Below are 13,810 nucleotides of genomic sequence, written 5' to 3' on the forward strand. Positions count from 1 at the left end.
CCAGGGGAGGGGGTAGGAAACAGGATTGTTTTTTGTTTTTGTTTTTGTTTTTGATATTTCTTTCAGAGGGGTAACCAGAAGAGGAGCTATCATTTGAAATGTAAATAAAGAAAATATCTAATAAAAAATCCCAGATTTGTAATCAACAGAGATTAAAGGAGTAGTTATTTTAATGATGTATTATAAAGATAAAATTAATTGTTCCATAGAACTTGCAGCAAATAAATAAGAAAAAAGCTTGAGTTGTTTGGTGTAAAAAAAAAAAATCACTGAGATGTATGTATACCCCTTCAAATATCTCTGTTTTGGAGAATTTTCATTTCACATGAGTGTGTTTTATTAGTTAAAATATTTTAAAATAATATTACTTAATAATACACCTGTTTTGACATACTTTTTCAATAAACTTATAGATGACAAAATCATTTCAGTATTTCTTCTGGAAGTTTAAAATGATAAAAAAAAAATGATGAAATGGTCCACTTGTTTTCATTCTTACTACTTTCTGAAAGGTTCTATACTTTTTAACATATATTTAACCACCTATACCTTTTACACTATAAGACAAGCATGAAATGTTTTTCCCAGACATTATTGTGCAATTACAGAGCATAACCAGTCTTTATGAGTATTACCTATGCAGTGAGGTGATGAGCCACTCCAAGTGCCATCAGTTTGGCACAATCTCGTGCTTGATCCCACTAGTATGAAGGGAGAATTGCAGCTGAATGAAACCTCTGACTGATATATAAAACTTTTGCCTTCTCGTTTTCCTTGGGAAGGTATACCAGGATCACCACAAAACTTTGCTAGAAGTTAAAATGGAAATATTTATCACAAACATAATAGATACAGTAGAGTAAATAATTTATAAAATCATGAAAATTTCCTGGAATATTACTCTAACCTGATATCTATGATAATCTATCCCAAGGAAATTTCGCAACTTCTTTCTACTTTATACATATTATAATGTTTAAGAACATATAACATTTAAATAATGCATCTGATGTGCTTGCTCTGTTTAGCATGATAGTAAATACCAAATGCTTTACATTTTTAATTTAAATAAATCAAAATCAAATAATAGATCTCTAGTTACATATGGTAAAGCTGTGATCTACTCTTGAAATAAGATACGGCTCATAGGTAGCACTGTTAATAATAAGCTGTAATATTTAAGGCATAATAAAGAATGCACTATTTTTCTAATATGGTTGTAAGTACAGGCACACATACACATATGAGTACATACATATACATATATGCATATGCATAATAATACACATCCACAAACACAAACACACACAAACATAAGGACATACGTATTGTATCTTTGTTGTATTCAGAGCACTGAAATGTGTATACCAATATGTTTTTAAAATTAAAAAATTAATTTAAATTTAAGTTAAATTTAAAATATTTTTCGTTTGGATTCTTGCATGCTACCTGCATATTCACCAGGGTTTTAATGTGCTGTACTTGTGGTGTTTAAATATTATTATTTGTTATTGTAATTCACAAATTTTTCTAATTTTATATAATCCTTTTTTTTTACTTGGGAATAAATTTTCTATTGTTTTCTTTATATACATTTATTTTTAATACCTTTTATAGAATATCCTCTTTGAAATTTTAATATATGCATTAAGCATATCATGAGAACTGTTACCTCCACCATCTCTAATCTCCCTCCTACCCCAATTAACTCCTTTCTAATCTCTTACCTATTTTCATGTTTTTATTTGTTGACATATTAGTTGATTGGCTAGAATATTATATGTTCTTAAACTGCACTTAGCAGAATTTACTGTGTAAAAAAATAGGTTTGGAACTATACTTCAATCCCTAATAGTTTACAGACTTATAAAACTGATGACATGACCGTGTTCTCCCTGGAATGAGTCAATAAACAAAATTTCAAAGTGTGCTATAAAGCCCCTCCCTGACCCAAAATTGATTAATGATAGGGACGCTCTTAGGTATACCTAAGTATATAAATATTTTAATGGATTCCTCTTCAAAATACTGACAAAACACTTAAGAGAAAAATAAGCTAGCTCCTTAGATGAACAAAATTTACAGAATTTATACACACACAAATATATATATATATATATAAGAATATATATGGATATTTGTTTTATGTAAACTATAAATTCTATCTTCATATTTATATATTTTATACAAATAACAAATATTCCATATTTTGGATATATATATATATATATATATATATATATATATATATATATATATATATATTAGAATTAATTACAAGCTGTGGTCCAGTTAATCAAACAATGGGTGTCTAGCAACAGAAGGTCCAAATATCCAGTATTTGTTTAGTCTGCAAAATTGAATGTCTCAGCTGGTCTTCAGTATGTAACAGTATCATGAAGAAGCAGTTTCTAATGCTCGGAAAGTAATGGATTTGCTAGTGAGAATGGAAGCAAACAAGCAAAGAGGGAAATTTTCCACATTCTTTATATAAGCTGCAACCAGAATGTTGCCCAGAATAAACATGTATCTTCATGCCTAAAATTTCTGGATTAAGAGTGGGTGTTCCCCCTTCAAATAATTTAATATTACAAAGTCTCTCGTATGTATACCCAGACACCATGGCTACCAAGTTAACAGTCAAGAATAGCTTTCACAATATCCAAATAAATATACATGCAATCTTCTTAGTTTGTTTAGTGTTACTCATATGTATAAGACCTGAGGTCTAAATACTTAGCATTGTAAAACCACTTAGGGCTTTCAAGCCTCCTATGTGCCATTGCTTGTGCCATTTTCTCTCTCTTCAGAAAGCCATATTTTCCATCTTTAAAGTTCTATAAAAGGGCAATTACTTGTTTCTCTTTGAGTGTAATTCTCCCAATTCATTAGCTGTACCAAAGGTCCATATGAATCATGCAACCATAAAAATCACTTTTCCTGTGTTTCCCAATATGGGTCAGGCTATTTCTTGAAACTGGCTTATCTGTGCTGCCCATTATGATAATCTTGCCTGGTGATTCAGTGTTGTCACCTGGCCCATGCTAATTTGGGGCCCAATTAAACACATTACATTTATTTTATCCAACTGAACAGGAGCACCTCTGACCTTAAGGTCGGCCACAAGAGAAAGATGACAAAAAAAAAAAAAAACTCTTGAAATATGGTGGTGCTCCTCTTGACATTTTGCTGTATTAGTGAAGGGCATGTCTTTTATGGCTTCCCGTTCTGGAGTATTAGGTGTAGTATAGGGTATGCATTTTTGCATTGCCACTTCCCTAATCCTTAATAAAAATATCCCTCATCAACACTAAGCTGAGGAATATCAAGCATCTTCAAGGCCTTTTAAGAAGGACATCTTTTAACAAATGATTCAGTCTATAATTCAAATAAACTTTTGATAACTTTTCTAACTGTGCAAGCTTCCCCACTCAACTTAGAATCCCCACTCAAGGAACTGTATCAGTAAGTTCACACTGATCCAGTTTTATGTTTCTTCCACCATTATCTTTCAGTCTTAAAATCAATTCCTATAAATATTTCCAAGCCAACTGCTTGAATGAATTAACAAACGCATTAAGCTATTTAGTAGTGTAGCATACCTCCTCTTGGACTGCATTTTCTACCTCCATTCTAGGATGCCGTTTAGCCTGCCTTATGGTTACATGTCTAGAGGCAGGTATTGTTGGGCTATGAGAGATATCAGTAGAGCCTTGCCTGGCAACTCTGTCAGGGAAAGTCATTGCTGGTTTAGCAGAAAGTGAAGGATTATTTTCCTCAGTAAAGTGAAGAAAAGGGCAATTTTTCAAGAGGCAGAGTGGGATTATATTTTCTGCTGAATAAATAGAGAGTAGGTTTTACCTTACTTGATGAAGTAGGTAAAACCTTGAGAATCTGAGGGCTCAAATTTCTCAGCCTCAATAAGGTCTTCCCTCACATCACTACCCCAAGTTACAGAATCCATTCTTTTACAATTAAATCTTTAATGTAACTGCCAACACTCTCTATGACTTGGGCTTGAATTTATTTTATTATTCACCAGGTCTTATAAAAAGGTGTGGGATGTTATTTGAGCTGCTCAAGAGAAGGCCAATACTTCAGGGTACACTTAGAAACTGGGACTTTTTATTTGTGTCTGGATCTGGTTAATTTTATCACTGAGTTTACTGTTTCCTTCACCATAGGCTCATGTTAGAAGTTGTTTAGTTTTATCTTGGAGGATATTTTGTTCTTTTGTCAGTTCATCTATAGATGCTAGGAGCAACCACCCAACATTGTCATTTTTCTTATTTTCCACAATTAGTCAAAAGCTACATACACAAGTCACCAAGTCAATAATTGATGAATTAGGACAGTCATATGCCTTTGTCTCCTTAATTTTGTAAATTAGTTCATATCATGAGCTTTGAGTATTTTCCAGCTTCTAGGAGAGGTTTCAGTACTTTGAGAGTCTTCAGTAATTATAGGAATTATTGGAAAATTGGAAAACCTATGCAAGATGCTTAAAAAGAATTCATTCCTATACTTCTGTTACTCTAGTACCACACTTGATAGCAAAATCTGATTAGTCATGGTTCTTTAGATAAGCATGAATTCTAGTCTGAGTCTATTTCCTTAAATAGAGATATAGATATAAACACAAAAATAAAGCTGTAAAGTAAAACCTTTATTTCTAGCTTTATTGGAATTGTATGTATCATAAACCCTTTGTGTTCAGATTTGAATGACATGTTTCAACAATGTCTTTTCTATGTTTGGGTTAACCAGTAGATGCTAAGAAATTGTTTTGAGACTGCTTTGCTCTTGAAATTAATGTTGTCTCCCTGGAAAGTTTGCACTTGGTGCTATATGAGAACTTGAGCCACTCCTGGACACTGGTCCAAATACACTCCTGGAAAACGTGTAGTTGTTACTTTTGATCATGGTTAGCCATAATTTAAAGGAACTGAGATTTGTGAGGGTTGTCTGTTCTCCTAGGCAGCAAGGGCAAGATAACTTTGGTATTTGGAAACTTATAATATTTGAATAAAGTAAATGGAGTGAGCTAGCTTGGTGCCAGTTTTTCCAGGAAGACTGAAGCCCTATGGGGAAAATGAAGACTTGGCATCTTGGTAAGCCTCTCTCTCCACTATAGCACATATGACAATATATTCTTATGTATATATATAAGAATGGCACATAGGCTATGGTCCATCTGCACAATCCAGTAGCTATTCAGTTTACAAGGCTGAGTGGCTCAAATGGTTTTAAGTATGCATCAGAATCCCAAAGAAGTAGGCCAGAATACCAGTGAAAGAATGGACTTGACAGCAAGAGTGAGAACAAGCAGGCAGAGAGGATGGCTTCCGTCTTTCATAGCCTTTACATAGGCTGCCACCATCCATTGTGGTCCAGATTAAAGATAAGTATTTTAATCTCAAAAAATCCAGATTAAAAAGTGGATAGTCCCATTTCGAGTGAGTTACCAAAGACAAGACAAAACAAAACAACAAAGTAATACTTCCTCCCTTGTTAGGAAGCTGCTTTGGTTTTCCTAAGACAAATACTATTCTAGATACTTTAAAGCATCTGGATATATTCATAGACAGACTGAAAACTACTCATATCCATGTGCTTTTAATGCATTTCTGAAGGGAGCAAGCAATCATCATAAGTAAAAAAAGCAAAGGTAACATGTGGTAAGGCAATCAGTACAATGAAGAAAATAATTAAAAGGGAGGATGGTGTGTGATGGAAGATGAATTTGCATTTGAAATAATATAGCAATGGTCTTCCTGGCTGGAGCAGAATTAGCACTTTGCAGACATCAAAGAGGCATGGGCAACTGGTATAGGATGAGCCTGCAGAAGGCTCATGGGTGATGAGAATAAGTGGGATTGGATCTACCAGGCCAGTAGACCTATGTAAAAAACATTCATTGTTCACTTATATCACACTGAAAGAAGTGTAACATGTAATTATTTTAATCATTTTACAGTATATTCTATTTCTAACATGACAATTTATATCCTGAAAATTTGTTTTCCTGTCAAAGAAATGAATATCAACCACAGCAGACATATAGTACGTGTCTTCCCGTTTGGTTGTCTTTAATTACATCATCCAAATGAAGACATGCCTAAGTGTGACTAGGACTGTAACTAAAGCATATCTGCAAAGACAACAGAAAAATCTGAATGATTCATAGGGTGGTGAGAATGAGTCCTTACCTGCACTCTGGGCTAACATAGTCTATTGGTAAATATTTAAAAAAATAAAGGAACATCAACGAAATTAAGGAGTTAGTTGTAAACTCCAATTTTCAAAGATAGTTTTGAGACAACTTATTTTCTTAAAAATTATTAATAATTATGAAATAAAAGTTATGTTTTATTTCATAAAATAGTTTAAAATAATATTAAGAATTTAATTAATATTACATAAAATAGAATAGAGTTAAATAATAAGAAAAGATAATATATAGAACCCTTGGCTTAAGGGTTACTACTACTACTACTGCTACTTTCTATTTCTGTTTTTCCTTCCCCTTCTCCTAGTTTCAATAAAAAAAAATCACTAAATCAATTTCTTTCTTCTCATTTCTTTCTTCTCTCTGTCTCTGCCATTCTGTCTCTACCTCTGTCTCTGTCTCTATTTTTCTGTCTCTCTCTCTCTATTCCATTCTCTCTCTTTCTTACCCTAGAGATCAACTCTAGTGATTTGTCCATGTTAGACACATGCTCTAAGACCAAGTGGCACCTACTCAGGTTAGTTAACTGCTAGATAGAAATTTTTCATTCACGTCAAAACAGATAATTTTTTTTTTCTGTACAACTCTTTGACTCTGTCTGTCTAGAAATATCTCTTAGCTGGATGAACAAATTGGTGTTTTCCAAGATGATCCTCACTGTAAAAACAGTTTCAGGGGATAATGTGTCTTCATCAACACTGAGGAAGTATAGACATACTACCTAGAGAAGACTCCCTTGAGTGCAATATTAGTCCATGCCTAACAGAATGCCAATAGAAATATAATTAGCCTTTCAATTTGATAAGTTAGTAATGTTTCTTAAGATGGTTTCTACTTTGAAGGAATTTTAAAAAGAGAATAATTTAGAAAACTTTTTACTAAAATAAAGAACTTGGGTTCAAATATATTGAGCCAAACTGGAAGGAACAAAATAACTAGAATAAATGAAAAAAAAATAGCTACTTTAATGAAAACTGGCTTTTTAAATTTAAATCTTAATTATGTACTTGTAGGGAGTTTAATCTCTTTGAGTACAGCCTAGCAAATTCGAAAGGTTTAAGAAACAAATGTTCCTGTAAAACATTATGGATATTATTAAAATGTTATTACTTACGTAAGCACTGCGGGACCTCTCCACTCCAGGTACCATTGCCTACACAGGTCAGAACGGCAGGAAAGGACAGTTCATATCCTGCAGAACAGATGTAGCTAATACTAAAGCCCCAGTCGAAATTTGTTCCTTCCAGCCTTCCATTAGAGATCTGGGGAGGAGTTGAGCAGGTAACAGCTGCAATTGCATTAAAAGTAATTAGACACAGCTGTTGAAATACCCTCAGTGTGAAATAAATAAATAATTATCATTAAGAGCAGCATATGTGCTATTTAACCTTTTGGAGGACAATACAGTGTGGCCTGTTTTATTCTCCTGTTAGTTTTCTTGCAAGATCACTAAAATTTAACACTGGAGGAGGATGCTTGCAGTTGTCAACATAGTGGCTACTAGTTATTTTTATAAGATTGCAAGCTTCCTGATACAAAAGGTGAGGGCAGAGAGGGTGTCCTTCTATCTGCTATACTGCAACTGAGGACAATTTTTTTTCACTTCTCTAATATTATTTCCCAAGGACCTTGAAAGCGGCTGATGAGCTGGGTGACCTGGCTAGATTTAGATTCAACATTGAATCTGGGGATTTTTTAAAAGCAGTTTTATAACTCCTTGTTTTTCAAATATAGACAAACTGCTTTTCTGGTTACTCTATTCAGTATACATACTGAAATGATGCAGTTTCATATTTTAAAGCCTATCATATTTGTAAATACACAATTAATTTTAAAATTTAAGTTTGCTTAACTAGTGTTAACCCCAGAGAGAGACATGTTGAAAAAGAATGAGATATAAAAAAAGGAGCTAAGCACCTACTAAGAATGGAAATGAGAAGATTCTCTAATGAACAAAAGAAATTTTTAATGTCCTAATATGTCAATATTCATTATAATGCATATGTGTGGATCATTATGGTGAACTACATATACATTAGTATTAAATTCACACAATAAAATGAAACTATATCTGATTTTATGTAGATAATATAATACTAAGAAAATGGAAACACATTGTAATCATTACATTTCTGAAAATATAAGTTCTGTATATATGAACTCATCAACTATTAGACACAAAGAGATACATGAATAGGAAACACCAATTATTAAAAATAAAGCTATCATAAAACTTCATTATGTGATATAAGGTTTATTTAATTGACACTTAATTGATACTAGATTTTCTAAATTAAGGCTTTATTTTATCATCTGTAAATGGATGGCCTTAAAGAGCTGAGAAGATTAAAGTTGTTCAGGTGACAGTGTTTTACAAATTTCAACTGGTGTAAGCATTAGTGTTGAACATGTACCAGACATTGTTTCTTTGTTTCATGCTGGACTACATCTCATCATCACTACTCACAATAAAAAATAAATTTGATAAAATACAATTTTAACATATCTAAATGTTATCCTAGAACTTTAAAATAAACTACCCCACATTTTGGTATCAGAAAGAAACAGAATGACTATAGACGTAAATATGCATAAAATTATTTTATAAAAAATATTTTACAAACAGGAAAATAAGTAGTGGCTATAACTTGGTAATGTTGAAAGAACTATTTACATACCTCTACATGTCGGCATGACTCCACTCCACGTGCCATTAGTTGTACATGTTCTGACTCTGGATCCATTTAACTCCATGGTATAGCCTGGCTGGCACATGTAAGAAACATTTTGCCCAACCACAAAATCATCTCCATATCTCAATCCATTGGCTGGTATACCTGGGTCTCCACAACTGATGACTATCAATATCAAATGAGAACGACAGATGGTTAACTTGGCCCATATTTAACATCTAGTACTGAGCATAAGATACCCTTAACATGTATGTAGAGAAAAGAGTTACCATGCTCATTTTTATCCATTAAACATAAGACTTACATATGGATTCACTAAATAAAACAGAAATTGTTAAGATAAAATCAGCTGGTGAAGATATATGATATCTATGTTACTCTTCATGGCCAAATTTCTCATATCAAACAGCTCATTATCAACTTAGGGTGAGACCATAGAATACGCATTGGAGTGGCCCATGGTTTCAGCTGCATATGTAACAGAGGATGGCCTTATCTGGCATCAATGGGAGGGGAGGCCCTTGTTCTTCTGATGCTCCAGCATAGGGGAATGCTAGAACAATGAGGCAGGAGTGGGTAGGTGAGTGGGGGAGTACCCTCATAGAAGCAGGCAGGGTGGGATAGGGGTTTTTCAGAGGGGAAACTGGGAAGGGAGATAATATTTGAAATGTAAATAAGTAAAATAACAAATAGAAAATTGCAAAAAAAGAATTTGCACTTCCCAGTGGAGATGACTGTAGCCAAAATGACCAACAGTGTGAAAATGGAGCCTGAAGAGACCACATCCAGTAGATAGACAGAGCCCCCAGTGGAGGGATGGGGTCATCAACCCACCTTCATAATTTTTGACCCAAAAGTGGTCTAAAAGAAATGCAGAGATAAAAATAAAGCAGACTGAAGGAAAGTCTGTCCTGTGACTAGCCCAACTTGGGATCCATCCCATGGGAGGATCCCAAACCCTGACACTGTTCTTGACCATATCCTGTTTGCAGACAGGAGCCTAGTATGGATGTGTCCTGGAGGTTCTACCAGCAGATGACTGAGACAGATGCAGATATACACAGCCAAACATTGGACTGAGGTTGAGGACTCTTAAGGAAGAGTAGAGGAAGGACTGAAGGAGTTGAAGCAGATGGCAACCTCAAAGGAAGAACAGCAGTGTCAATGAACCTTGACCCCTGTGAGTTCCTAGATACTAAGCCACCAACCAAGCAGCATACATGGTATAAGGCTGCTGGTATAGAGGCTGCCTTGTCTGACCTCAGTGGAAGAGGATGCACCTAATCCTGTAAAGACTTAATGCCCTAGGAAAGGAGGATGTCCTAGAGGGTGTGAGTACTGACTCAGTGTGAAGAACAACTCTGGGAGGGACTGGCAGATAAGGCAACATTTGGAGTGTAAATAAATACTTAACCTTTTAAAAAAGAATTTGCAGCCCTCATTGTAGAATGAATGTGCTAGAGATATTACGAATTGGCCTTGTGACTCCACACCTTTTATTTAATTTTTAAATTGAAAATAGATTACTCTCTCATATAATAATACATACCAACTACAACTATATTTTCTCCTTAGTCCACTTCTCCTAACTCCTCAAAACCTCCACTTTCCCACAGATCCCCTCCCCTTTCATTTTCTCTTCTGAGATCAACAGGCTTCTAAGAGACAACAGCAAACAGGACTAAAACAAGATACTGTAAGACATGGCAAAAAGCCATCATACAGAGGCTGGACAAAGCCACCCAATAGGGGTAAAAAGTCCCAAGAGCAGGCAAGAGTCAGAAAAACACTTGTTCCTACTGTTAGGAGTCTCACAAAACCACCAGGCTAACATCCATCCGTACAGGCAAAAGACTCTATGGTGCTGAAGTCCTGGAAAATGAGACATTGGTTTGCTGTGCCATGAAACTTAGTTACTGTATTACTTCTGACTTTCCTCATTTGCACTCACTTCCCCATTCAAAGTGGACAAGAGTGTGGTGAAGACCTTGCCAGAGGATTTTCCCAGTCCAATTACATTAGTGTAGAGGAGGCCTGTGATTGGACAGGGAAAAGGTAGAGAGAGAGAGAGAGAGAGAGAGAGAGAGAGAGAGAGAGAGAGAGAGAGAGAGAGAGGAGAGAGAGAGGCCTTAAAGTACGAGGAGGAAGGAAGATGACTGCAGACATATACCCGGGTGGCATTTTCCAGTCACAAGTAGCTTTGATTTCACAAGCTTAGAAATATTGGGATATAGTTTTTAATACTACCAATTGGCTCTGAAATTATTGTATTGTCATCTTGTAAATTGTGATATTATTGATTAAAAAATCTGATTGGTTAATTAATCATTAAGAGTCTTAATTCTACCATGGTACTGGGTATTGTGATGTGATGGCTGACCCCGGGGTGCATGGTACTGGGAGTAACTGGGGCCTGGCCATCACTGTAGAGATGGCCTTGTGGGAGTCCTGTGGACAGGCATGGCAGGAGAGTTGGATGCCAGCAGGAGCACAGAAGCATGATCCAGTCCTGTGGAGAGTTGATGGGTTCATTTTTTAATATTTCCTGCAACAGGACCTCTATCAACCAGTGACACAGCTGCCCATTCTTATTCTGGCCTCATAGTAGGAATGGAAATAGGGAACCAAGGCAGAGCAAGGAATACAAGGCTGTGCGTATCTGATAGACTAGAACACTATCTAGGTTATGGGTAAATAGTCCCCAGCTCATGCACATTGTACCAGTGGGCTTTGGTTACAAGAAACAAAAACCTAACAGACAGAGATCTGTTATTGCCATCAATGAGGACTGAATTCTATGTACAGAATCCTATTTCAACACAGGCTTTGTATCCATCACAGGGAGGTATTCGCCATGCTGTATGAACATATAATAACTTATTTAAACTGTTACTACAAAATGCTTTGAGAAACTCTTTAGATAGCTCAGAAGCAGAGATCACACAAAATGTAATTCAGAAATATGATGTTGTAAAAGTACAAATTGTTTTGAAGTACAGTCTTAAGAATGATTTGTGAAATGAATTAGTTAATAGATTTGGAGCAACTAAGAGAAAGTAATATGCAAGTTATGCTCATGAGTTTGTGTAAACAAAATATCATCTAGTATGGTTCATCCTGATTACCAAATCTTCTCTTCTTAATAGGGTCAATAACTCCACAAGGTAAATATTTGCCTGAAAGCTAACCTCCTCTATCTCTTGCATTCTTTTCAAATGAACTTTTCCTAGGATGTAAAGAGTCAAGGTTACTTACTTAGATTGAGTTGAGAAATAAAACACCATGACACATGATTAAATTATATTAATAGTTTTCTATTAAGATTCACTAATGTTAAGGTTTTCATATAATGATATTATTTTATGCCTATAGAGATTTTAGAGTATGAAGATTGACATTTAATCTGAAAAATAATATTTAGGACATCTCATGTGTAATCCTTGACTTCTAAAGTAGTTCACATGATTCCAACTTGTTTAATTTAACCTAATTCTATTTTAAATTTTACCTCAAGAATCCTTTCCTTCCAATCAGTATCAATAAATAAAATAATTTTAAAAAGACAAAACAGATTTGAATAAAAAATATTATTCTGTGTGTTAGCATCAGGACCTCCGAAGCCCGTGACATCACATAGGTGGGCCTCACAGACATGCTGCCAAGGGAACAGCTGCTATGTTCCCAGAATCCATTGGGCTCACCTCCCACCTTTACCTGCGGCCACTATGTCACTACACACACACACACACACACACACACACACACACACACAAGAACGGTCCTCTCACTTTCTCTCTCCCTCTCTTCTTTCTCTGCTACTCCCTCTCTCTCCCTCTCAATTAAAACTCTTACATGCGGAACTATTTGGGCATAGTGTCTGGTATGTCTTTTTTTTGGTTTGGTTTTGTTTTGTTTTTTGTTTTTTGTTTTTTGTTGTTATTGATGTTTTTGTTTTTGTTTTTGTTTTTTTGAGACAGGGTTTCCCTGGCTGTCCTGGACTTCACTCTGTAAACCAGGCTGGCCTCGAACTCAGAAATCCACCGGCCTCTGTCTCCCAAGTGCTGGGATTTAAGGCATGTGCCATCACTGCCCGGCATGTGTACTATGTCTTGACATGAGCCACCGTTCTAATACAGCACTGTACATTACCAAAAACAATTCTTTTTATACCTTCCAAATTTGCTGTCATATAAAAATGACAAGTCTTTAAATGTATTTAATTGTACTTTAGGTTATTTCATGGTTTCATCCTAGATTCTTAATGGGGAAGAGGATATTAACAGAATCATCACAGAGTCTTGTTTTCTGGACAGGACCTTTTACAGATTGAATTAGAATCTTAGAAAGAAGGGACAAGCTTGGAGTTAGGAGGGCACATAAGCTTAGACACATCCACCGTAGGAGAAGAGAGGGGGTTGTTTTGTGCTAACAGTGAGAAGGACCTCTGAGCACTGCAGCAATAGTATGAATGAATGCCTGACAACAGAAGCATCAGAAGGGTTTGTTCCCAGACAGCCTAACAAAGCAAAGGCCAATGGAAAAGTGAGTATCCATTCGCAACAGTATTGGTAAGCAGCACTTGCTTGGCCAGGCAATTCATTCACTAGCAGCTTGTTTGCAACTACCAAAAGAGGCTTTGGTCACTGTAGGCAAAACCTTAGAACAATAACTCTTTAGGGCTTTACCCCAAAATTAGAGAGATCAATAAGTCACAGGGAATGTTGTGGGCTTTCTATAGAAAATCTTCAGTAACCACCCAAATCCCTAAATGTACTCATATACTAATTGATAACAAGACCGACATTTCTATCTACTTGTATTCTCAGAGAATAGTGTAGTGCATGTATCACCATGACAGATTAAATATTTATTTATACAATTTATACAT

The 13,810-nt window shown here is 35.3% G+C and overlaps 1 protein-coding gene across 6 annotated transcripts in view; it reads right to left on the minus strand.

Annotated features, from left to right (window-relative positions):
* The window catches only part of Csmd3 (CUB and Sushi multiple domains 3), a 1,179,548-nt gene that overhangs the window by 36,935 nt on the left and 1,128,803 nt on the right, over positions 1–13,810 (minus strand). For all 6 annotated transcript variants that reach the window (XM_031358937.1, XM_031358936.1, XM_031358940.1 and 3 more), the window contains 3 exons: positions 8,908–9,087; positions 7,344–7,517; positions 636–809 (listed from right to left, as the gene is read on the minus strand). In XM_031358937.1, coding sequence (XP_031214797.1) covers positions 636–809; positions 7,344–7,517; positions 8,908–9,087 — 528 coding nt within the window. The remainder of the gene's footprint in view (positions 1–635; positions 810–7,343; positions 7,518–8,907; positions 9,088–13,810) is intronic.

This window comes from Mastomys coucha, unplaced genomic scaffold, assembly GCF_008632895.1.
Source record: "Mastomys coucha isolate ucsf_1 unplaced genomic scaffold, UCSF_Mcou_1 pScaffold7, whole genome shotgun sequence".
NCBI lineage: Eukaryota > Metazoa > Chordata > Mammalia > Rodentia > Muridae > Mastomys > Mastomys coucha.